At 44.8% G+C, this 26,176-nt stretch overlaps 3 protein-coding genes across 4 annotated transcripts in view; all 3 read right to left on the bottom strand.

The window, feature by feature from the left end:
• Positions 1 to 2,105, bottom strand: part of osbp2b (oxysterol binding protein 2b) — a 42,208-nt gene extending 40,103 nt beyond the window's left edge. Inside the window, exon 1 of the mRNA XM_030104801.1 lies at positions 1,662 to 2,105. Within this exon, the coding sequence (XP_029960661.1) occupies positions 1,662 to 1,819 (158 nt within the window). The 5' untranslated portion in view covers positions 1,820 to 2,105. The remainder of the gene's footprint in view (positions 1 to 1,661) is intronic.
• Positions 2,106 to 4,309: 2,204 nt separating this feature from the next.
• rasl10a (RAS-like, family 10, member A) lies at positions 4,310 to 19,854 on the bottom strand. Its single transcript, XM_030105426.1, has 3 exons — positions 19,566 to 19,854; positions 8,361 to 8,485; positions 4,310 to 6,378 (listed from the first exon to the last, which is right to left on the bottom strand). Exons 1-3 carry the CDS (start codon positions 19,779 to 19,781, stop codon positions 6,108 to 6,110), a joined length of 612 nt encoding a protein of 203 aa, XP_029961286.1. The 5' UTR covers positions 19,782 to 19,854; the 3' UTR covers positions 4,310 to 6,107.
• Positions 19,855 to 23,334: 3,480 nt separating this feature from the next.
• The window catches only part of ap1b1 (adaptor related protein complex 1 subunit beta 1), a 28,373-nt gene continuing 25,531 nt past the window's right edge, over positions 23,335 to 26,176 (bottom strand). For both annotated transcript variants that reach the window (XM_030104990.1, XM_030104989.1), the window contains exon 24: positions 23,335 to 24,808. In XM_030104990.1, the coding sequence (XP_029960850.1) occupies positions 24,734 to 24,808 (75 nt within the window). In that variant the 3' untranslated portion in view covers positions 23,335 to 24,733. The remainder of the gene's footprint in view (positions 24,809 to 26,176) is intronic.

The following is a 26,176-nucleotide window of genomic DNA, read 5'->3' as shown; positions in this document are numbered from 1 at the left end:
GTTGTAAAATATAGTCAAGTGGCTGCAAGCGAAAAGATGAAACGAGCAATAAACGCAACGAGAAGTATGGTGCATTTATTTAAATACCCAACAGTGTCCCATTCAACTGTAAGTTGTTTTTTGTCACCTTTCCTTTGCAAATTAAATTGGTTCTGGTGAAAGCTGTAAAAAAATGCCAGAGAGGAAACTGGAGTCGCATATTTTTATTGGGTCAGGGCTGAACATCTTCATACACTGAATAAAGTTGGGTTAAAATATTCAGGAAAGAAGGCGCTGAGCAGCTGAGGAGTGACAAGCATCACACAACTGTGTTAAAACAATGATTTAACCTCTATTTTACCAAGTGATTATGTTATGGTGACCTGTCCATATTGTACACCGTCAGCTGGGTTTTAGCTCCAGAACCCTTCAACCTCAGCTGGAAGAAGCAGTGCAGACGGACGGAGCTGAAGTTCAGTTCAAGTTTCCTCGGTGACTCTATTTAGAACTCCATGAAGCTTTACAACATACAGAAAGAATCACTGCTGAAGTGAAGTCCACAGCAAACATTAGGGAAACGATCTGCAACTGCACTGGAATTTCATTCAAAGTGTATAAACGTGTGTCTTTGAGCAGAGTAATGCACCCAGACTGTACCCTCAACATAAAACAGGAGAGTGGTTCTGGGACACTGTGATCGAGCCGTGCCGGACCTTAGACCTGGTTTGTAGAACTTTCTGTTGGATAATCTATCACTAAACGACACATAAGGCAGTATATCAAATACGGGATCTTCTGGAGCCTCCAGAGTGACAAAAAAAAAGTTGAGTTTTGGAGTGTCAGGACTATAAAGCATGTTATATTCACAATCAAATCAAAGTGGATGTTAAATTCAGGCTGGTTCCTCCCTTAAGCCTTCAGCCATGAAGCTCTGCAGTGCACAGGTCTCTAGTAGAAACTGAAACAGGGGGATTTGTCATCCGGCTCCATGGCACTTCATTCATCGCTTGCACGCTCACACCTGCTGAAACTCGACTCCTCTGCAAGAAGCACCTGAGCCACAGGTGTTGTGCTGTTGTGGAGCTGCTGTTAGCCCACAGCTAGCCGCTGTGTGATCATCACACTGATGGACAGCAACAGCCTCTCTCATCCTATCTCGTTACACTGATCACTCTGAGTAGCTTCGCTTTGGCAACGTGATGCAAAAGCAATGAATGAAAGCACGCACGCCAAGTGAAATAAGCATTTAAGGACAGTGACACCTGTACACGAAGCGTCGTTAGGATGTAGAGAGTGACATCCAGCCGGGAAGCCACCAGGACGGGATGCCGTGGCGGTGATGGGAGAGGAGCGGACAGCTGGATCTTCTGACAGCTCCTGTCAGGAGGCTAGCGGCTAGCTCAGCCCCGGCTAACGCCGCGACCACCACCTCATTTCCTGCTCCGTGGTCAGTGAAGCTGGAGGAGCCGCGGCCGTGCCCGCGTCCCCGCGCAGTTTATAGCGAGTTAAAGTGACAGGTTGAGTCAGCTGAGTGCGTGTTTGACAGCTAACTTTAGCCCCGCTGCTAGCAGCCAGCTGAGCCATCCAGCTGCATGATGCGACCCTCCGCGCGCTCACGCGGCGGTTATTATTATGGAGGGGGGGGAAAAAAAGAAGCAAAGCCGCCACGTCGGTGTGTTTACCTGTAATAGGAGAGCAGGCCATTGCTGAGGACGAACCACCGCCGCTGGTACCCTTTCAAATAGTTAGTCCATTTAAACAGCCAGCCCTTGTAGGTATCCGACCCCGGCGCCGGGGCCGCGGCAGAGGCGGATGCCGAGCCCTTCCCTTGCTCGCTCATCCTCCGCTCCGCCGCGCGCAGAGGGGCTGCGGGACCAACCGGGGGGGACACTACCCCTGAACGGGACCGCCGGGGCAAGGACGTGGTCGCCGCTGACGAATGAGCTCGACGGAGGAGGAGGAGGAGGGGTCCGGGAGACGGCAGCGTGAACCTCCCGTTCACATGACGGCGGAATGGACACCGGAGGAAGGACGAGAAGTGATGCCGAGACACTTTGCTGATGCGGACTGCAGAGGATCCGGAGCACAGAGCTGCGCTGGGTAGACCCCGAACCCCTCCAGACAGCCACCTGCGCGTGCTCGCACCGCGCCGTCTACACGCTCAGTGATTTCCAGAACCCGGGTCCCAAACAGTCAGCGGCAGAGGCGGGGGGAGGGCGAGGGTCCTGCCCCGCTCCTTCATCTGGAGCGGACCGGGCGGAGTGAGCGGGAGTGACCGCTCTATTCACTCCTGTCTATGACTCAGACCTGCACCACGTGACCTTGTTATCCAAACATTCCTAAACATTGGACATGCGGTCTGGAGCCTCATCCCTCCTCTCATCCCTCCTCTCATCCCTCCTCTCATCTCAGCTGAGCTCTTCTGGACTTGTTGGATCAGGAGTTATTGAAGATCTGCGATGAGTTACTTCCTCGTTCATCTAAGTTACACATTAATGTAATGAATTCCTGCTGCCACAGCTCGTCCTGTAAACACACACCCTCCTTAACCCTTTACCACACACTTGTTGACATACTTGGAAATTCAAAGATATCCAAGTATCTCAAGATTTCAAGGTTTTGCACAATATTTAAGACCTTTTAACGATTAAGCCCGAGAAAACTATAATAATTCCCACTGACATTTGTTTACAATAAAGTTTTACACAAATTTCAACTCATCCATCTTCAACCACATAGGCTATAGTTACAGTTAAAGTATCTGATAAAAGCAAACATCTTTGGCATTACTGTTGCATCTCCAAAATTTCTAACATTCTTGAAGAATGTGTTTTTTTGTTAGTTATTTAAATGCTTAAAAATTAAAAAAAATGCAATGCTTTTTATAGATTTCATATCTTATATATCTTTTAAAATATTCAAATATTTTCAGATACTGTGATCGTGACTAATGGTTTAAATGTTGATATCAAAAGGAAGAACACTGAAAATGCTTGGAATATGTCAGGTAATGTAATAATAAATCTAGAATATGTGGAGTTTTATATTTACAAAAGTACTCATGGGAAGCATTCACTTTTTCCGTCATGATTGAGGTCACACCAGAGGTCAAATGGATAATGAGACCTATGGGTCACATGAAGAAGAACAAGAAGAAGGCAGACGTTCGAGAAACAAGAGGTCATCAAAGTTTCAGTGTTGAAAAAGTCAATTGGAGATGAGATTGGAGATTTAAAACGTTGAGCAGAAGCATCAAAATTTCTCTTGAGATCATTGATGAGAAGATATGATATGTATTAATATCTGATTCATTTGCACTTGTGTTTCTTCTGCGTCTCTCCAGCACAGATATCAGTTTCAGTTTGCACCTTTCTTCTATGATCACAGGTCTCCCTTTCTTGTATGTTGTGTCTAGTAAAATATTTAGTGTTGTTTGATACTTTGTGAAACACCTAATAAGAAACCAAAAAGGAGTTCCTTTCTTCTCAGTTCCTTTTTGTTCCAGTTAGAAAATTCATGTTGGGAATTGGCTCAATGAGGGAAAACACAGCTTGTTCCACTTCAATGCAAACTAAAATTAGAACAGAAGAAATACATTTCTTCAGATGTAGGTCAAATGTACAACTTTTTTTTTTTTTTTGAAGCACAGCAGTTCACTGATATCAAAAATCTCTTCTGCAAAAATCGTCGGGAGCTTTTTAAAATTCTGGTGACTCAAATTAAATTAAGGCCTTGGAGTCATTTACTATTAGAAGAGTGTTAGAAAGCACATCGTTTTAAAAAAAAAAAAAACAGCTTGTTTTAGTAATCAAAGCCATAACTAGCTGACACGTGTGAATGAATGAACAATGCAACAGATAAACCCAGTGAATTCCATTTTCTGACCCAGCAATTACCCAGGCTGCAGCAGTCCAGCACCGCAGATGGGCAGAGATAATTACTGGGTTAATTAATTCATTAGTTTCTTCAGTGACTGTAATCATTATCGGGCTGCCACTGTGAATGAAAGCAGGTCGGTTGAAACACAGAGGAGATTAGCTTATGTCCAGATGATGCCTTTGTTGGAAACCATTAAAATCACATCTAAAGCAAACAGTGTAATGAGACAGTGTCAAACGTGTTGGGCTCATCCAGTGTCACGCTTCTGATAACATCTTTTTACCACAAGATGGCAACACAGCCAAAGTGATCTGAGCGTACTGTAACCTTTGCAAGGTTGCTGAGGCATGACTGTTGTTGTTTAATGCAGCCAATAATAGTGTATTAATCATGTGCAACATTAATGATGCATATTCACAGCACTGACATTACAGAATGAAGACAACTGAGGTTTCTGATAAAAAAAATGGTAGCCCTTTTTATTTGGAAATGCGCACACAAACAAACCGATGAGAACTCATGCTACACGCAGTTGCTTTCTAGTGAATCTCTGCTACATATATCTCTTTTTTTTTAAACTAGAAAAATGAACAAAAAAAAAAGGTAACACAGCCATCAGCCCTGATTGAAGGGGTTCAACGACACATCTTGGGGGAGAATCGTGAGCTTGTGCTCTCACATGCCAGTGAAAAACGACCACATTCATTCACTCAACTGCTCATACAGTGTCAGAAAAACCAGGAAAGAAAAAAACAAAACAAAACAAAACACAACATCACATTTTCACATCAGTGCAATTTAACCCTGACCTGTTGGCTCTACCAACAAAAGCATGCAAGTCAATAACTCAATGAATCACTCTTATATACAACTGGTCTGCTTGCTTTCAGTGCAGCCATTTTCACAAAGTACCTACCTAGTCTTGATGAATTGAAAAGAAACTGTCAATCCCACAACATAACCGATTAGATCCTATCCACATACCGGTGTGAAAGCTTTAGTAATGATCCATCTGTGTCTGTTATGTAGTCATGGGTCATTTTGTGCAAGTCATTGAGCTCAGCTTCCTTATTCTCTGCAGGGTATCCAAGTGTGAGGGCATCAGCCTGCGTCTACTGCGTGTGAGGCTTATTCAGCGTGGCACTGCGTCTGTGGTACATATAGTTAGTCAGGAAACCCAGTGGTGGGATTTTATTGCTCCTTTCTAATCCAAAGATTAAACATCCATCTCTTATCTCGCTGTGTCTGTCCTTTGCTTTCCTGAATGTCAGCGATCAAACCTGCCTATTCGTCTCCCTCCCGTGCTGTCTCCCTCGCTCTCTGACACACAGAGAGAGAGAGGGAGAGCGAGAGAAAGGAAAAGGAAGAGAGAGAATGCATGTGCAGGTTCTCGTCTCAGGCTGGCTCTGCAGCCTCCTGCAGGTCCCCGGTACCCTGGACTTAATGTATTCATCAGAAACAGACACTGAGTGAGGGAGGGAGCAGATTAAAGTCCTACAGTACATCATGATAAGGGGACTGCAGTATTTTCTGCTGCAACACAACCTTAAAACACCCTTTGCCTGAACAAACAGCTTTCACCACCGGCCAAACTTGTAAGTAGGGACAGGGAAAGGAGGAAAAAATAAAACGCAGGCTACTTCTCACAATCTAAAATTAACCACCATCTAATCATTCTATGTACATTTTGAGAAAAATCTCCCCACAAAGGAATGTTTTGCTTTCTCCTACTCCACTGCTCACATGTCTTCACTCGGCTCGTGGCCTCAGTGAACGTGACAAATTTCAAAGGAAGACTCCATGATATTGCTGCCTCTCCGTTATGAGTCTCACACACACAGCTACCTTCCTGTCAAGTCCAGCTACAGACCTGCTGCTGTGTTATTTTTGGAAGCACAGCCTGAAATGTCTTAATGTCTAATCGATGCAAGAAGAAGAAGAAGAAGAAAAAAAAAAATAACTGTGCTCTGTTAATTGTGTTGCTTTTTTTCACCTGCTTTCTCCTCTACCTCCTTCCTGATTTGTACACCGATGGCAGAATCTGATTGGGAAGTGACTGGATGACCATGTGTGAAATTTCAGTGTCTTTTACAGCGCAAGAGTCTAATAAACCTCATTATGAAAAATCAGCTCAGTAAAGCAGGAGGCCACAGGGTATTTTTCCAGCCATTTAGATAAAAAAAAAAGAAAAGAAAAAAAGTCTTCTTCTCCACTGCCATCGCCGCGAGGGGTGGAGGGAGCTCTCAGGGTCACATGATGGTGCAGCGGTTCCTCTGAAGTGCCCCTTGCAGACGGATGGAGGTGTGGTTCTGGCGCATGCCTCGAGCCACGGCGATGCCCAGCAGCTCCTTGAAGAGCAGCACGACGTGCCAGTTGAACTTGGCGGAGCACTCCACGTAGCCGCACTTCCAGGTCTTCTTGACGAGGACGGACACGGCCCTGCGAGGCATGAAGCGCTGCCGCTGCAGATCTCGCTTGTTCCCCACCACCAGGATCGGCACCTCGCTGCTGCTGCCTTCCCTGGAGGAGCAAGGGACGGGGGGGGGAACAAAAACAGGTTAATTTCACCATGAGCACAAGCGATCATCTCGGTGTTTGTCACAGTGGTTCTCCGTGCGTGGTTTCTCCTTGCCTCTGAGGCTTGTGGGGGCGGACTGGAGGATTAGAACTCGCAGGCTCAAAGGGCCTCCCACTGCATGCTGCAGCTACTGGTTTACAGCATTATCCAGACTGAAAATGTATAGGGAAACCACCGGCAGGCACACATTCGTGGCTCAAGAATTGTAATCTGCGCAGTTTAATCATACGGTGCTAATGGGACACGTCGAGGACGGCCTCATCAAGCGCCGGCGTTTTCGGTATCATCTGATTGGCGCTGGCTTAGAAATGCAATCCAAAGCTCTAATTATGAAAGGAGTTTACTGCAGCAGTGAGAAAAGAAGCAGCAACAAGAGGGAATGCTGGATTGGGCTACATAAATAGGATTTCAAACAATTAGACTGTTTTTAATCGAGTAGTTGAGAGCAAAATGTAATTGGATTGTGCTTTTAAAATTAATAAATCCATGCTATAAGTCATCATGAAGCATTAAATCCAGCCTCATCCATTAAGGATGTTTAAATTGGATGAATAACAAACCCTGAAAGAGCAGTGGTGTGTGTGTGTGTGTGTGTGTGTATGCTCAAGACCTCTGCTGACTTTCTGAGTTCAGTCTTAGCTGAGTTGAAGCAGGGGTATGAATAGTTCAAAACTGCTGCATTAACAATTTATTTTACTCTTCTGGTGAATAAATGGTTTTGTTTCTCTTTGCCTGATCTTTTAACAAAGACTTGCATCCTCGTGCATATTTGTACATCTGCCATGGCAGATAGAGAGGCAGCTTGACAGAGAGCGAAACAGTGAGGAAAACACGGAGGGTGCAATATTTGAGCCTGCAGGCCAAGTTCTTAAAGAGTGTAAACAAAAATCACATCACAGCAATCATCTCACATCTCGCCTTTTCACAGGTTGTTCTCACATAGCAGAGTTTTAAAAAATATATAAGTCCGAGCATTTCTGCTTTAGCTGGAGAGATGCTGCAGGAGGAGATGTGCTGAATGAATGAGAGCTTGTGCTGACATCTGTTCGGGGGAATTTGGGGGAAGTAATATAGAACTGAGCAAAGGACATGCATGGTCATATTCTGACATATAGAAGAAACTTGGACAGTTATTCTGTTTCGAACAGAACTTGGAGAATCTTTTCATCCATGTTGTCTTTTTACAATTGATGCATCCACTTTATTCCTTTTGTTCTTTGGTCTATCATTAGATCTTTGTGGGATTATCACACGTTCCTCCTGTTTTCTATTCCTTCATCATTCCCTCTCAGCTCTCAGGTAATTATGGCTTTTTATCTTGGGTCATAAACATTCACGCTCACATGGGAGCAGGGGGAAAGTGGCAGTGAACTGTGCGGTGGCAGCTCGGTCATGTTCAACACAACAAACAAATCAGTCCACTCAATGCAGCTTTCTAAATGCAAATCTATGCATGCTGCATGCTGCAGATGGAGATGATAGCACAGGTGATTTTCACCGAGGGTTTTTCCCCCCCCGACGCTTCAGTTCAGACCTTTTGGCTTACAGGTGCACGGGAAACCAGGATAGATCCATATTGTGTTACACATCCGTGTTATTGTCAAGCGTCACGTCTGGTGCAGGAATATCTCCAGGATAATCTTTTAATCACCTGTGCCACCTCAGACGGAGACCAAGCAGCAACGTCACCATCAGATGTCATTAGCAAACCGCCGGGATGCCGGAACGGATGTGCTGAATTAAAAGCAGCCTGCATTTCACTGTCAGCGTCATGTAATTGTGAAGCTACAAGGCGGGGTGTGAAATTGCTCGTTGTCTGGAGATGGGGCGACAGGGTGAGTTCATGAAAAATGACCAGCGAGGAATCACAAACTGTACACACACACACACACACACACACAGAGCCGCATGCAGCTGATCGAACCTGTTCTCCACGATCTGCTGTCGGATCATTTTGACGTATTCAAAGCTCTCCACGCAACAGATGTCATACACCAGGATGTAGGCGTTGGCGTTGCGGACACCTCTGCAGCGCAAATCCAGCCACTCCTGTAAGACATGGAGCGAGAGAAACACATAAATGTGAATGTGTAAATGCTTTTACACGTTTGAAAACACATTTCCTAGAGACAATTTCAAGCCACTTTTGTTCTTCAACAAAAAATGTCCAACCAGCACATTGAATTATAAATCTGATTCACAGTCACGCTGCTTGAGATTAATTTACAAGTAAGTCCACTGTCGTTGATAAACATTCTAGACATTCACTCAATCACTATTCAGTATTCAGAGTTTCCTCTTGGACCACTATTGAGATTTGCCAGTCGATGAACAGACTGAAATCTCGAGCCAGGTTCATCACCAACATTTTAATACACTATTTTCTAAACTCATCTGAAAGGTAGTGCTGTGTTAATCCTGTTTTTTTGTTGAACATATCATCATCTGGTTTACTTTGTTGAGGCGATTTTCTAAACATCAATGAGAAAAACATGGTGTTCTGCTTTATTTCTCCTGCACTTGTTTCCAGGTCTTGTCATTTGATTTCGGCATTAATGCAGAACACAGAACAGAGAAATAGAGCCGAACATCTTGTAGCGTGTGTCGTAATTATTCTGATAGATTGTGGCTCGGCGTAATACTTTGCACGCCTCTGATGTGATTTAAATAAAACGCAGAGCCGGTGAAATTTCTAGAACAGGTTCGGTTGTGCAACCCTCACAGCTTAGAACAAACTCATAAAGCACGGTGACCGCACAGCGGAAAGCGCAGCGCCGTCTCCTAGCTACACATGTTCAAGGACAATGACAGAGGTGAGAGATAAGCGAGCACACGGGCTTCTGTCCGACGGAGAAGAGGGAACACGTGCCTCTGTTTACCTTTTATTCCTGCTCCATTAAGCTTTACAATTCAGAGTTCATTCAGCTTGACAAACTACCAACTTTCTTTTTTTTTTTTTTGAACAGTAATGAGCTGGAAGTTCAGTTAAGACACAACACCAGTGAGGACATTTATTTCAGTAGAAACACTTTGAACCGTTCCTCCATTCGTGATGCATTTTCCCATGAGTTTGCTACTACCAGCGCCCTGGCCGTGTCCAACAGCACGCAATGAATTTATAAACATTTGATCTGATAAGTCAGTTGGAGAATGAAAAGGGAAAACAGGTCTGCTGAGAGAGGGAGAGGCGAGAAAAGAAATGCTGGCATGAGACAATGCTGAAGAGATTGAAAAGGGAATCGGCAGATCAAAGGATGAGGAGAGGAGCTTCAACATCACACACACTCCGCTGATGAGCGGTCTGAGTCCGAGGCCGCCGCGGAGTTAGGTCCATCCAGCTCGGGTTCGTGTAATTGAACATGCAAACAGTGAATGGAAAATGGTGCAGGAAACAACAATGTGATACTAACTCATTAAAAAGTCCCGGTAACCATGAACCTCATGGTTTTATCACAGAGAATCTTTACGGTGTTTAACTTTAACAGAAATACATTTCTACATGTTAAAACCTGAACCTATGGCCATCAGATGTTGAGCTTAGCATAAAGGTTGAATGTAGAGGTAAAAGAGTTTCACGGCTGATCGTAAAACAAGCTTTCAGGACATGTTTAAGAGGGCAGAAAGGTTCGTCGGTCAACATGAAACACGTGTCAATGAACATTTTCTATGCTCTGAATTGCTGAAAGGAAAGTGGGCAATAAAAAACTAGAGGAGAAGCCGGTGGTGAATGGTTCCCCAGGCTATGAAACCCCTCGGAGATGCTTGCAGAATGTGAGACTCACTGTTCGCAAATGCTCCACCATCATATAAACCATCGTGCAATGAAGAGACAGACCCAGGCTGGATGAGAAGCACAACAAGCTGTCCCAGCAGTGAGGCGTCAGAGACGACTGGCGAAACAAAGGCTCACAGCTCTGGCTGCTCCAGAGGAGACCGGAGTGACTGTTCTCAAGGACCCATCCGGCAATCAGCCGCACAAGAACAGATAAATCTAAAGCTCTGGCTCGATATTTAGAGGACAAATGGGAGAAAGACGGAGCACATGACTGTGAGCTGAAGAGCCGACCTCAGAACAAGACGCTCATAATCACAGAGCGCTGGCTGAGGAAGCTGCTGTATATCTAGTCCTCGATGGCAACACAGAGGAGCAGATGTAAAACAAAAACAATGAAATGTCAGATCAGTTCAGTTCAGGTTCTTGAGTATCATTCATGCACATGTTTTTGTTTTTTTTCCATGCTGAAACTCTATTCGTACGATTTAGAAACACTCAGCTCTCTTTATTCAGCACTGACTCAAATACGGGGAAATCCAAAATTTCCATCCGAAGTTAATTTTCATTACTTTCACACTAGAAATTACACCATTTCCTATTGTACATGAAGTTATAGTTGAATAACCTGCCTATCTACGGCTCTCTAGATCTATTAGGAGTCTAAAAATGGGCATCCTTGTCTTTTTAAACAGGTTTACATTTACATGCCGTGTCAAAGCTTTTTCATACATTTCAAACTGAAGCATCACTCAGGTACACCGACTGAAGGTAAGACACTATTTCCCATAGCAATGGGACAGAAAAGAAACACTAGATCTGATCATAATTTGACAAATTCCAGAAATTATGACCATAAAACACATCTGTTAATCACAACTATGTATTTCGCCACATATTCTGTCATCAATCTATTATTGTGAGCAGCAGAAAGATTCAATGTTGGAGTAACCGAATGTGGTGCCTTTGCATGAATATTTTAGCCATTTTACTTTCTGTCTCTTTGAAGAAAAACGAGAATTCCTCCAAAGAGTTACACAAACACATGCTTATCTTAATAATTTGAAATTGTAGTCATGTTTATTTAATAGAAACACCTTAAATGTCACAACAAAGCATCCTCCCCTTCAAAAGTAGCAGCACTACTAGTTTTAAGTGCCATTTTTTTCTCCCATTTGCTTAATTGTTAGAACCTTCTGAAAAACATCCGATACTTTCTCAGCTGTTTCTCAGCACTTTCGGAGCTCGTTTCGACCGCCGAGCACAGTCTCCGCTGCAACAATTCACTCTACGTTTTGCTGCCACGACTCTCAAAGCTGCTCTGCTTGATGCATTTGATGTTTTTGGACGGCTGCACCTGACCCCCGGGCAGGGACGACTTGGCCTCTTCAGATCTGTGTTTATTGCACCGCACGGCTTCACAAATTCAAATATCAAAGTGCTGATTGTAAAACCTCTTTATTTTTATGCTTCTGATTAGTGTGCATGCTTCTCTGACCCTCACGCCTGGCGGTGCAGAGGTGCATTGCTGATTGATTTGCCACACTGTTTCAGTAATTTTCCATGTAGTATTTACTTCCATTTTTTTTTTTACCTTCAGTGACAGCTTGGGCAACTTGAAAAAGAAATGTGAAAAATATAATTACACTACTGCAAAGCCTGTGCAAAATATTTCTGTCGGGTGAATATACCGTACATCCAGTGTGTTTCAGTGAAGATCAGCTGATTATTTGGGATGAGAGCGGCTGAGGGAACAGGCCATGACAGTCGCTCGGTCCAAACGATAATTCTGACACGTCGGTGAGGAATAATTTGCCTTCATCTCGTCGAGAAGAGGGTGTTCATGTGTTTGTGTCGAGAGGAAGAAACAGCCTCACACATCAACGGGAAGATAATGAGGCCGATCAGGCATGGAGACAAATGTGAAGATCATTGGCATCGAAAGTGAAGGAATAAGGAGGAGACCGTGTTGTGAAAGGCGGTGCTGAGATTCTTTTCCTGCTATTTCCAAGGATTTTTTTTAAGCAAGTTTTTAACCATAAACAGATTTATGATTTTCTTCTTCCCCGTGTCATTGTCTCATTATGTTTAAATCCAAACTAACACTTGTTTGCTAAGCAAAAATGACATATTCCTAATAATAGCATCGCAGTTCACCCCTTTTCTGATAACTGAGGCAGCTGACGGCATGAGATGCACATGGTGGCTTCAGTAGCAGCCTCACATCCCTTGGGCTAAAAATAGCAGCTTGTGTTCTCATCTCATATCTCTTTGTCATCCAAACCCTGTTTTTAAACGTGGAGGAGGGGCTTGAAATGGCAACACTACTTCTGGAAAAACCCAAACAAGAAAAACGCCGTTAAGAAAAACAAAGTGGATGAAGATGAGACGGGGCGCCGACGTGCAGCCGATGAACCGATATCAGATGCAAAAAAATGCACGTGTGGGCATGTTTATTTGTGTACGCTCACAGGATGTGTGAATGTGCTTGTGGGAGCGTGAACGTGGAGTGCGTGGTGCCAGCGTCTGCATCTTCCAGTCGGTCTTCGTACCAAGGTGCAGGAGGAGGGGGGGGGGGGGGAAAGAGCATCTCATCCTTCGCTCCTCAAGAGCCAAACAGAGCATGTTTCCCTGACAACCGCAGGCCGTGGTCAGTTTTCAGCGGGCTATGACAAAGCTGTCGTGTCTCCTGATATTAGAGGAAGCAGCTTAACGCTAATGAGTGGTTGGGATGGATCGATACTCAAGTGTAGGAGGGAGGCCAGAGTCTCCTGGTGGGGGAAGGGTGCCGAGCAATTAGAGATATGTCACACATAATCCACGCTGGATGATTTGCAATTAAAATCCATTACGTCCCCCGGGGACGACATCGCCGTTACTCAGAATAACTTACACCGGCAATACCGTTTGAATTTTTATTGCTCTTTTCGGAAAACCGTCTTGTTTGAGGTGGGATGGAGAGGACGGTCTGCTGCAGGGTTTCCGCGCAGAAACAGAAAATGTTTCAGGGATCACGTGCGGCCTCTCCTGGGAAACGGAGTCAGGAATTGTTGATTTTAAAACAGAAGCTAACAAGAACTTGACACCGGCTGAGACGGCTGAAAGTGAAGGGTTTGACAATTTAGAGTAGACCCTTCCGGAGGAGATTGAAATAGAATCTGCTGCTTGTTAAATGTGGAGCTGTGCGGTCAGGAGTCTGTTAGCTTAGTTTAACATAAAGACTGGAAGCTGTGGATGAAGCGAAGTGTGATGTTCTGATCTTAAGAAGCGACATGGATGACGTTGTGGGCCGCACAGGTGCGGAAGTGAGTGCTTTTACCGCACAGTGAGAACATTCTGTTAGTGCGGCTGTGGGTCTTTCTGTGTGGGAGTTTGCACGTTCTTCCTTTGCTTGCATTGGCTTCTGTGGTTTTGTTTCCTCCTGCAGCTCAAAAAGAAGTATCTGAGGTTAATTAGTGACTCTAAAGTGTCCGCAGGTCTGAATGTAAGTGTGACTCACCTACATCCTGACTGTGGAGGTTTGACGTTGTGTGGATTGATAATAAAAACAACCTGGGAACTTTTTTTTTCCCCTTCTTTTTTCATTTTTTTTGAAGTACAGCAAGCTGCACATTTAGCTTTAACACCTCACTGCCATAACCAAGTGTCACATTTAAAATGCTCTCACACAGAAAATACTGCAATTTGGCACAACTCTATCATTACAAACATGGCAATAATGTTGTTTTTCAAAAAGACACGAATGCTAGAAATGCTCTAGAAAGGCAGAGTTTGTTCAACACAAACACACACGCACACACACACACTTCATCTTCACTAGAGACGGATGAAGCAGGAACTGTTTCTGTATACTGAAACCTTGTGTGACAATTGCAAAAAAACATGCTTGAGTCAGTTACTTTTGCAGATGAGAAAAGATGAAATCCTACATGTCGGATTACATTTAACAGAAAAATGTAACTGGCACTATATCAGTGACACATTGCTTCCAAACCAATTGCTGTCAAAACTGGCTCACACTGTGAATCTGTTCTGGGTTTTAAACAGCTGAGGATGTGTTCATTATGATTTATTAACAACAGAAAACCATTCATTTCAACACATCCATATGTCTCTGTTTGCATGTTACTCGCTTGCATCCCTCTCTCTCTGTCTCTCTCTCTTTCTCTCTCTCTCTCCCAGGCTAAAAAGTTGCTGATCTATGGTTTTCTGATTCTGCTGATCAGGCTGCACCATGCTGATTGTTTTGTCGATTGCTGTTCTCTTTTCTATTTATTTAACATGAGCCCCAGCCAGTGGAGGCAGATCTGTGCCGCTTCAGTCTGGGTCTGCCAGACCTCTACAAAGGGTCATGAACTCCTCAATGCCTCCTGTTCTTACGTTTGGTTATTCGGGATTTATTCAGATTTTTCTGATTTTCATTAGAGTGTTACGTAACTTGCATTGTGTTTTGATTGGTGCAACATAAATCAAAATGAATTTAACAGAACTGACTGTAGCCATGCAAGTTCCGCCTGTGCGTTTGTCCTGCAGTCGCCGACAGTCCACAGATATGAGGAGCAGCCGAACTGGTGTCTCTGAATTGACGAGGTACGAATGTGTGTGGTCATCTGTCTCTCTGTGTAATGCAAAATGGATTGAGCAACAAAATTAATAGAATCACGTTTTCATCAAGAACTCATGTCAGGATTTCACTTCTGGGTGAGAAAGTGACCTTTATTATGACACCTATGGTGAAAAAAGTAGAATAAAAAGGGCATTAATAATCTGGCTTTTGATGAATGAATGAATAGACATTTGCATCATTATAATACCAAACCAAGGGTCTACAGTGAGATTTTTTTCTTCTTTCTGAGCAGTAGCATCTTCTTCAGTTGTACTGAAAGTGGAGGACCATCTTGAGAGGAAAAAAAGCAGCCTCCATTACCTTTTTTCTCTGCTCTCCAACTGTTTAGTGCAGCTGCTTTTCAGAGGAAGAGTCATATGTGCCCAATATGTGCCTCTGCTGGAAATCATCCCATTATTTTTCACAGTGAAAATTAATCATGGTCGGTGCTGAGATCTTGAATGGAAAATACCTTCGAAGAAGGGTGTGAACCTCATTACGGATCAGAGGCAACAGCCGATTTCTCGTAGCATTATAACCCATAAATACGGCCAAGTGCCACGTTTTATCTTGGTTCTGTTGTGAATAAAAATATGAGTGAAGCAGACAGAAAAAGTTTATGATAAACCACAGACAGCTTTGTGGCATGAGCTTCTCACCGAAACACTTAATGATATTAAAGAAGTGCTATATACAGTTGAATGAAAGTTGACAATTGAGTCAAAAGCAGAATTGTGCCTGATAATTCCATCACATTGTTAAATCTGCACTGGGCTCAAGCTCAAATGGCACAACTGACAATTTAGCAACATGTGAGCTCTTAGCGCTAAAGCGATTTGTAAATCTCACGTGCACCTCGGACGTGTTTCCACCGAGAGAGGCAACCCAACGCGCCGTGTGACATGAAAAGCAATCATTTTCATGCTGCTATCAGGGAAAGTATTGACAGCGATAACTGAGAAGAATGTCCAGCGAGAGCAGGAAAGGGAGAGGCGGCGTTTTGTGTGGGAGGAAGTCATGGAGATACATTGTGGCAAGAACACAACAACAAAAAAGAACAAGAAAAAAAAAAATCATACTGAATCTTCTCTCAGGCTTAAATCCATCTGTCATCGCATCCTATTGACACACTGTGACAGCTGCTCGCTAAACGCAATACTATCAGCAACAGCCAGGCACAACGCAAAGCAAACAAATCATTACACCATCGCACACCAGCGGTAAAATAATAGAAATCTTGCCCGTCTTCAGTGTTGGAGAGGATAAAAATGGATGTGTATGTGGTTGAAACGGGGTCAGAAGTAGCCTGCCAGAACATTTCAGCTCTTCCTTTTAATATAATCTGAACTGATGAGAAATTGCCAAGCAGCATCAGCATGGAGGCGTTCTGACTCACTCTATTCTGCAGCTTATTCATCACAAATTTTAGAGGACATTACAAAAGCTCATTTAGTAACCCCTACTACGACTAGCCTATTAAACTCTGCGCAGAGTTTCTAATTGACTTCAGCAAATTCCTACTCACTACTTTTTTTTTTTGTGAGTCTTTTTTTTTTTCTCAGCTGTATTCCAACAGAGAACAGTGCTCTAATTCAATTCAATCAGGGCCCTTTGTGCCGCCGTCGCTCGCCATTCATTATAACCACCGCCTCTGACCCAGGTTACATTTCTTTGACTGTGGGATAAATACAGAGGAAGGCAGTGACTCAAAACTGCCCCTTGTCTCATCAGCGCTCTCGCTGTGAATAGAGGACATCACCAGACAAGACAAGAGCGTGGGCTTCAGCACAGGCAGGACATGACTGCGTCGGGCAAGAAAAAGTACAGCAGGCCTCACGCAGTCATTCCACAGCAAATGAGTAACCATAAATCTGTCTGATCGAAGTGTTGTGGCTGCACTCAGCTAATGGTTTTCTCCGCCTGTGCACCCTCCCGGGCTCAGCCAAACAGAGGCTTTCATGATGCGCTCGCACTCTAAAATTAGTGCTAAACGTTCACACGCTATGATACAACATGTATCGGATGATGAAAGCTGTGTCTGCTGAAACGCTTTCTCATGTGACTCAACTTTTGGCACACACACACGCTCACACCAAACCCCCGGGGACACGTTTGGTCTTATTCCTGCTTTCTGCTCACACCTTGCAGATTGCTCCCCTATGGGGGTTAAGCACCGCTGGCCTCAAAAAAAGAACAAAGCCAATGTCTTTATTGAGAAACAGTGAACCACTCTGTCAACCCTTTAGCATCGTCCAATGAGATGTAAAATCTAGCTGCTGCAGCGCCCTGTGTAATTCTGACAGGATGATTGCTGTGGCCCCCTCAGCCTGCCTGTCAGCTGTTTTCATCGCGTTTAATGCCATGCTTCCTCAGCACACAGAAAACACTTTGAGGCGCCCCTCTATCAAATGGCTCCTTTGTTGCCTCCTTCTTGGCCTGAGATCTCATTTTCTCAGCAGCACCTCGTTGGTGCAGATAACCACAGCTGTTCCTGAGGAGGGCTATCTGTGACACTGAAAGGCGGAGAGAGAGGGAGTGAAATGTTCAGCTGCACCGGTCGACAGCTCGGCCTGGTGACCTTGGAGATTTCTATCAAGAAGGCATCGCAGCACCTCCAATGAGGCTGCAGTGGACATGAGTCAAACACACACCTTCATCTGACAGACCCGCAGAGAGGATCAGTCACTCAGCATCCTGTTGAAACACACAAACTCAATCTTCTGGTAAATGGTCGATACACAATCATTTAAATTCAACCATTTGCACACAGTTCCTGTCTCTCTCTCTCTCTCTCTCTCTCTCTCTCTCTCTCTCTTTTTCACACACACACACACATCATGCAAAGTGCTCACTGGGAACAACTTGGAACTTAGTGTCTTGCCGATGGACACTCTGACACATTGACGGGAGAAATCAAGCCACCAGCTTTGGGATTACAAAAAATACATTTACTCCACCAACTGAGCCACAGCAGAAAACGGCAGATAAGTGTAAATTAATTTCACAATATCGTTTTTCATCATAGATTTATCCTTTGAGTGCCGATCTTAAAACAATTCTCATGTTAGTGATGCACTTCTCTTCCTCTCACTCCCAAAGACGAGATCCATTCCTAATGCGATTTGCATGTGCTGCAATTAATGGAAGACAGGATTCACGCTTCTCGTTCTGTGTGAAAATATAATTTGAAGCTTTCTGAAGCTAATTTGACACATCAGCCATCAGAGTTAAACATATCGAGAAGGTTCCTTCCAGGCTCTCTGGAAAAGCAATGCAAAAGTAGGATGTAAGACTTTAAGTATTGTTAGTTGAAGAAAAACAGCTCAGTAAAACGAATTCATCCCGAGAAGCCTCATAATGGATTCTGTCAAACTCTAAAATGTATTTATGCACAGAATGAAGGATGAGGACTGTCATCAGTCTTCACTTGGGAAGGTTTAAGGCGGGATCTCTGCAGGGCAGGCAGACGAGCCCTGATGCTGACTTTAAAATGACTGTTCAAAGACAGCTTTCGTTTAAAAGTAAAAAAGATTTAAATCTACATGAAATCCTCTACGCCTCCCCAGTCCTCGGCAAGTCTGCTTTGCGAAGTGAGCATCTGTGAGCCGCAGCTCATTTTTTGAGCGCTGCTGTAATCAGATGTGTCCCCAGCTAACGAGGTGTGGCATGCGACCTGTGGTCATGCATTAAAAGGCCACTCCGTTCTATTTTTGAAGAGGCGGTTTAACCAGGTGCTGTGGCCATGCCTGCAGCAAAACCCTGCCATTATTTTCCCGAGCACAGAAGCCAGATTCAGCACAATTAGAGCCACCGGCAGCAGAATCAGCCTAATGCGATCGGTTCCTGTGAATGCAATGAGACTGTGAACACTGCTCCGCGAGAGGTCTGCACGACATCCTATGATTAATAAACAACAACATGCAAGTTGGCTTCCCTTCCTTATGAGGGGGCTGAGAAAGAAAGAGAGTTTTACAACGTCAAAGTGGAGCTCCAAGGCTTTAAGTCAGTCAGGTCTCCATAGCAACAAGTAGACTAGGGACATCTGATAGTGATAGAATAAATAAAATTGGTGGTTTGGCTTTGAGAAATGGCAGCGGTGAACAGACGTGCACTTGTAAAAATTAAACAGGGATTAAATAAATGAAGAGGGGATTCAGGCAATCTCAAAAATGGGCCGGTGAAGCAATGATCACGCAAACCCGTCGTCCATCCCTCTATACCCAGTTTATGCAAGGAGAACATTCCAAATGACAAGGGTCAAAAGACACTGCCCGGGTCAAACAAAGGGCAAAGACAGAGAGACACACAGGAAAAACACACAGATGAAGTTAATAGTCATGTTTTTGACTGTTGGAGGAATACCAGAAGAAAACTCCACAAAAAGTTTTAGTGAAAAGTAGTGAACCAGTAGGTCTTCACAATATCAATTTGTGACATGTGCAGAATAGATATGGCAAAAAAAAAAAAAACGGACTCAACCTCCTTAAATTATGTTTTGGCTTAAAACTTAAATATGAAAGAAAAGTGTGAGTGACTGCAATGACTTTATAAAACCTTGTGCAGGACACAAATCAGAATCGTGAAAAATGCACAAAGAAATGGAAATCATTAAGGTGAGTGTTTGAATCATATAATCGTAATAGTTTATCAGATCATGTTCACCTGCTGTTCTGCAGCCCAAGGCAAGAGTGCTAACCTCTAAAAACAAAGTTCACCCTGTGGGTGGGAAAACTCCTGAGACATTCCGGTACCTGACTGGAGCTGGACGGGAAAGAGGAGATCGGCGGGACGTCCAGGACCTTCAGCTCGTACATGTTTCCGTTCAGGATGACGGAGGGTCTGTACACGTATCTGGTCCTGGTCGGCGTGTACACCTCCGAGAAGTCGTTATAGATGAACTGGCGGATTATAGAAGTTTTCCCCACTCCGGGAGCACCGATGACTGCGATACTCAGCGTCTCCACCATTCCTGGAGCACGGGTTCAGCACCATGGACAGCGACGGCAGCGGGCGCAGGTGAGAGCGTCCGGAGGGAAAGCGCGGCCGTGCCGCCTCCACCCTCCTCCCTCCGCCCGGTCACCTCACCGGGGCTCAGCGGGCCAATCGATCCCACCCCCCGCCCGTCGAGCACAGTCGAGAAAACTTTATCCCCAGCCGGGAAGTGAGGGCGCAGATTCAGAGACGGAGCCGAGTGTCAGAAACGGAGCGCGACCGCGGTCGCGCCGACACCGACGTGGGGATTCACGCTGCCTCCGCGAGCCGACGCGAGGAAGAGCAACTCCTGATTTCCAGGGGACATCCCCAGGCAGCCTCGTCCCCAGAGAGGAAGCAGAAAAGTCCTTCCTACTGGTCTCCACATGGACATAATCCCATCCGGACTAGACTCTGACCTTGACCGAACGCACGGGAGCTCTCGGCGTCTTCATCGATCGTCTCCTCCGCACCTCTCACTCAATCCCAGCGATGCACCAGCGCCGCGCTCCTCCATCACGCGGAGGACGGGCGCACCGCCGCCGCGCTCCCAAATAAGCCTTCCACGTGTTTCACAATTGGCTGCCACCCCATAATTGTCTGGTTTTCGATGACGGGAAGAGCAGCGTGTTCCTGGGTGCTTCAAGGAAGAGGAGGAAGTCCACACAGCCTGCAGACGCGCGTTTTCTGTAAAGGCATCTGGAGTCTGTTAAGGAGCTGTGTGTGTGTGTGTGTGTGTGTGTGTGTGTGTGTGTGTGCCTGTGGAAAGACAGGATCTCTCTCTCTCTTTCTCTCCCTCTCTCTCTCTCCATCTCTTGCTCATCCAATAGCATCACGTCGTGCGCGAGGCGTGTGAGAGCTTTGAGCTCCCATACGCCGCAAATAAATAAATAAAGCGGATGGCAAAGAAACAGGCTGCACACTATAAATCGCGTTGCCGGAGTGAGGGGTTGTAGAGACGCGGTGCACAGGACGTGCACATCCCACATCCGAGGTGAGTGATCGCCGGACTGAGTCCCCGCAGGGCGCGTGCCAGGACGGGAGGAAGCATCTCTCTCTTTGTGGCGTGCTGTCACCTCAGAGGAGCCTGAAAACTGCAGGAATGGAGTCCAGCTGTTTATTAAACAGATATGAAGGAGGCTACAAACCCTGATACAGCCTGAAACACACACACTCCAGCTAATCACGGTGGTGTTTCACTAAAGCTATTGTTTTAATATTCTGTTAAATTTATAAGGAATTTATTCCTAAAACTGTGTATTAGTTCAATTCTCCATTTACTTCTTTTCATTGTGATATTCTTTCAGTCATTTAAAGGAAAATCATGCTGAGAAAAGCCACCCCTCCACCTGACCTCTATGGCGCCCCCTCAGGAGAGGGTGACCCTGCAGTTTGAAAACCACTCATTGAAAAACTATAAGAAAAACCAAATGAAAGCCCAAATTTAAGGACAAAACCTGAATTTCCGAATATTTAGTGTACCTAAACACTGACATATTTCTGATTGACCTATTGAATTTTCACTGAAAGATGTCAATGATTTTATTAATAATCTTCAAAGCTCTCATGTCATCTCAGCAAGATTCTCCAGAAGATTATTCTCTGTGTTGAATCGTTCGAGAACAAAACCGTATTTCATCAAAGAAGACAAGCATCAGCCCAAGAGATCACTCTTAAACGCAGCCCTTTTGTGGCCTTTCTACAATGCATTGGTATTCATGTGGAGAGACTCGCCGGAAAAATGCCTCCTCAAAGCTCCCCACCGGAGGAATCATCAAATGCATGTATATTGGACGAGCCTGATGTGTCACGTGTCGAACATCAAAGCCGGAGAAATGGCATTGATTTATTTATGTTGTCAGATCACATGAGGTGTGACTGGAATCCGTGGCCTTCCTGCTCACGTGTAATGGACCTCACGGGCCTCCGTGCATTAATGTTGCATCCCAAGACTGAACGGTCCATAAACCATGTGGAGCCCGTGCTCTGCAGTCGGGGGGGCTTTTCCAATAATGACCTAATTCAAGGATTTCACTGCATCTCTTGAGTTGCGTAACAAGATTATTTTTGATTAATTTGCAGTGTGTTGCAGTCAGCACCACTTCAAAGTATGGATCCACTGTGTTATTTTTATCGTCTTAGCTGGAGAGTGTGTTGGGAGTCTTCATAAGCAGCATGGCTTTGGGGAGGGAAGGAGAAAATCCAGCATTTATATGAGGCGGGAGAAAGCTGATAAGTATGCAGACGTTGGGTTTTCCCATTCTGATCAGCAGGCACATTACATAAAAAGAGAACTTTAAAGGAACAGTATTCCCTTTTTATCAGGTGATTAAACACACATTAAACATGCACAGAGCAGACATTGATGTGAAGGAACTTTAAACTGAAGAAGTTTTTTTTTTCAATGCTGAAAAGCTGTAATTTAATCGAGCAAGTGTCTTGTCACCATGTAGATTTCAAACCCATTTCCCCAGGTGCTACAGCACTTTGAACATGCACAAAGTGCCAGATCAGAGTGATCCATCTAACAATGGTCATGCATTTATCTACTCCACTGAATATATTTGTGTTCAACTGTGAATGCATGAAATTTTCCTCACTTGCTAGAAATGAATAGTTAGCTGGGACTGACTCCAGTGCCCAGTGACACTGCAACGGAATAGAGCAATATAGAGGATGGACGGATGGACAATTACATATTCAGTCCAAATGAAGCCAGTCAGCAGTGTTTTCACTGGTGTTTATAGAGCAGCGTAGCTCATAGTTTTGTCCATCACAGCCTTATATCGTAGAGTGCTCTCAGATATGAACTGGTTTATACAGAAACACGTGGAGGGAGGCTGCTTTGCTTTACGATGTGGACATTCAGCAGCATATTTTGACTCATTACTCGTGAATAATGCGTGTTCTGTGGTTAATATAACTGCTTCCGACTTCGTTTCTTGAATTTTGAAATCAAAGTTCCTACCATGATGCAGTAAAGTGGCGCCCCCTGTTGGGATATATCAATCACTGACTGTCAATATTATGGATAACTTATTAGTCAGAGGATCTGACAGCCTTGGAAAACTGACTTTCCACCTGAATGAGTCCGGGATGAGAGGCGTTTGTGTTCACCGCCAGCGGGTCATGAAGTGGAAACTCTACTTAAGCCTTCGGGAGGCAGGTGGGACATTCAAGGGGGAAGAAAAAAACCCCCCCCACCATGATTATGCATTCAGAAGTGGATAAACCGCCAACACTTGAAGTTAAAGGTTGAGAAGACTGTAGAGTGTGAAACACGACGTCAGAGCTCTCAGGAGGACGAGGCGAGAGGCCTGTTCACCTCAAAGGTCAGCCGTGATTACAAAGAACAGAGCAAATACAACTCATGTAGACTTCGGGCCCTCGGGGACGCGGACTTCACCAAGCAAATAAAACGGAGATAATGTTTTACATCAGTGGCACTGGGACTCCGGCGTCGGCAGACCGTGCTATTAAAGAATTTCCATTTTTATCTCCCGTTATATAATGAAGCCTGACAACTGGAGGAAAGAATAACTCGAGATGTGAATTTATCAAGACTTTTAATAGTTCTTATTTCAAATGACGCACGCACATCAAACAAAATTATGTGGATCAAAAACATCTGATTAAACATTTGATTTTCTTTTTTTGTTTGTACAGCATTTAAATGAATCGGCCGTCAACCACCGCACACAAAAAAGTCGCACACACTCCCGAGGACGCAGCTTCCTCTGCTGTAATCTGCAAAAGGTGTTAGCGTAGGTGCAATCATCCCGTAGAGCCGATAAAAGGGCTTCGGTGTAACCGCTCGGAAAAGGAATCCAATTATTCCGTCCGTAGGTAAAACAGGGACACGGGCGTTTCCGTAGATCACGCTCTAAGCTGAAACCACGCGCTTTCACACACACACACACACACACACAGATGCTACAGATGTTTTCCCCACCCGAACCTTCATCTCAGGTGGCCGTGGACCTCCAGAGAGCTGCGATGAAGACACACACAGAGAGCAGAGTGGCAGAGAGCCTGAGCCGCCGGTGACGGAGTGGCTCCTCTCTCCCAGTTTGCCCACATTTACATCGACAAGACGACAAACACAAATCAAACCATGGAATGACTAATCAAGGGGCGCAGTCGGCGGACAACTGCAGCGAGATCGACGTGTTGATGTAGAAATTAAAAGAGAACACACACTAACACAGTTTCCGTGCACGCGTCAGACACTCGGCTTTACGGGGAGGGCTGTGAATCTGATTCACCAAAGAAAACTCTAGAAAATGACAAAAGACGACCATAGTGTAGTTTGAAGTATTTATGTGTCTTTTAACGGCCCGCACAGCCATTATCCACTTCACACAGGCAGAGGGAGAGGAGAGTTTAGGCCTTTTTTTGGGTAAATTTAATTGAAATTACACCCGCCCCCCCCTAAAATAAATACGCCCAAAGTGATGATTCACCTGCTGATTGCAGACGCTATAAAAAGCCTCCAATTTGCAGAAAACCGGGGCTGGGAAATGATTAAAGCGCCTCATGCAGAGAAACAGTCAACAGTGAGAGAAGTCTGTCCCTCAAGAGGGGAGGGGGAAAAAAAAAAAAAAGAAAAAAAAAAAAAGCAGGATTTCAGGATAGTTCAGGGGGAAATAGCGGGGGCGGGGGACGGGGGGAGTTCCCGTTATTTCATCCTGAAAGACAAACCCGTGGCATCTCTGCAGTACTGAAGACGGGCAAAGCACCGGTTCAACAGACCTTAACCCGTCCGAGTCAAAAGGCTGAAGGACATTCAGACTGCAGCCCGCCGGGCGGAGCGGGGCGGGGCCAGGGTGGGGCCGAGCGGGGCGGGGGTCCTGCACTGCGTGAGCTTTGTGACGTGGTTCGCGGGCCTGATGGAAAGACGGGGCGTGTGAGGAGTCTGTGAGGGCAGCGCCTGGAGGGAATGAAGCGTTCAGTTCTTCAGCGCCGCCTCGTAGCTCTGGAACACACACTGAGACACTTCGGCAGCTCTGCACTTTAGAGAAACCTGCAGGAGGACAGAGGACAGGAAGAAGAGGATTCAACTTGACTGAAAAACAGAACGACTGAAACAACTCAACTTTTATTCAAGGTTGGTTTGGAAGATACAAAGTGCAATTTTAAAGTTTTGTTTATTAAATTTCTACATTTGCAACAGGATGGCAGTTTGGTTTTTTCCCTTTTATAGCATTCTCAAACACTGATTAAGAACATTTCTTCAACCTTTGGTCTCTGGATGTTTTGAACTGTGGGTGAAAAAAAATACAATGATGCTGTGAAATAATGGTAAAAACTGAATCGCAAAGAGATCCATAAGAAAAGAATTAGGAAAGACAAGGTTGCACAACAAAGTGATGAAGCTTTGACAACTTAATGATCCAGACAACGTCAAATGTGGTAACATTTCTGTAGATCTGTGGAAAAGACTTCTTTAATGTTTTAAACAGGCTGCAGCTGCCGGAGACCGAACTGTGAGCCTCCTCTGACCAGAGAGGAAAAGCGGTTTGGATGAAAAAGAGTTTTAATTCAGCGTTATCAGCCGCAGACAGACAAAGACAGAAGAGCAGATACAAAAGCAGAGTAAACAGAGGCAGCCTCTCCCCTCTTTTGATGTCGGTCTCAGCTGGGAGCAGGTCGGGGATTTGATGGAGCGAGTTTCTCTCCACCATCATGCTGCAATCATACTGCAGATGTTATTTCCTTAGATCCAGAAGCAGGAGCTATTTACGGAGCCCTACAAAAAAACCAGCATGTCTCTGCAAAGCAGCGAGCAACCTGCATTTTTCTTGTCCAAATGGACACACACACATAATTACCGTTGTCGTGCTCTAGCTTTTAATCGCTGTCATTTATTATTTTTTTGGTCTAAAAGCGTTTTTTTCTTCTTCTACAACAGTAGTGATTCTGTTAAATCAAAACAGAAAAAACTAGTTGGTTAGTTTACGTCTATCCATGAGAAGATGGGAGCTTTAAAACCGAAAAGAGAAAGATGTCGGGGGGAAGAAAACAATAACCTGTGTGGGCTGTGTGGAACTGAATCGCAAGTAGTAATGCTATTAGGAAGCTGCTGGGATAAAGCTGAGCCTGAACAGAGTTCTGAACGACGGTTCAACAGCTGTAATGGATTTCAAATGCTGCAGAAGATGACAAATTAAGACTATTACGATACGCAACATTTTGGAACAGAACGAAACTGTACAGAGGAACTGGTTTTCTTGGAACGATCCACACAATTGCAGTCCGGACGTCTGTGACTGAGTGACACACACAAGCGGCACACACCGATAAGAAACGGTCTCAGTGCTCTGATAGGAAGGAGACATTTCTGGAGTGTTTGAATGACGTCTCTTTTCTTTCCTCTCGCTGCTGCATGTGT

Source organism: Salarias fasciatus, chromosome 12 (genome assembly GCF_902148845.1).
Source record: "Salarias fasciatus chromosome 12, fSalaFa1.1, whole genome shotgun sequence".
Lineage (NCBI taxonomy): Eukaryota > Metazoa > Chordata > Actinopteri > Blenniiformes > Blenniidae > Salarias > Salarias fasciatus.
Note: the sequence above shows the minus strand (reverse complement) of the source record. Positions and strands in the feature narration are given on the sequence as shown.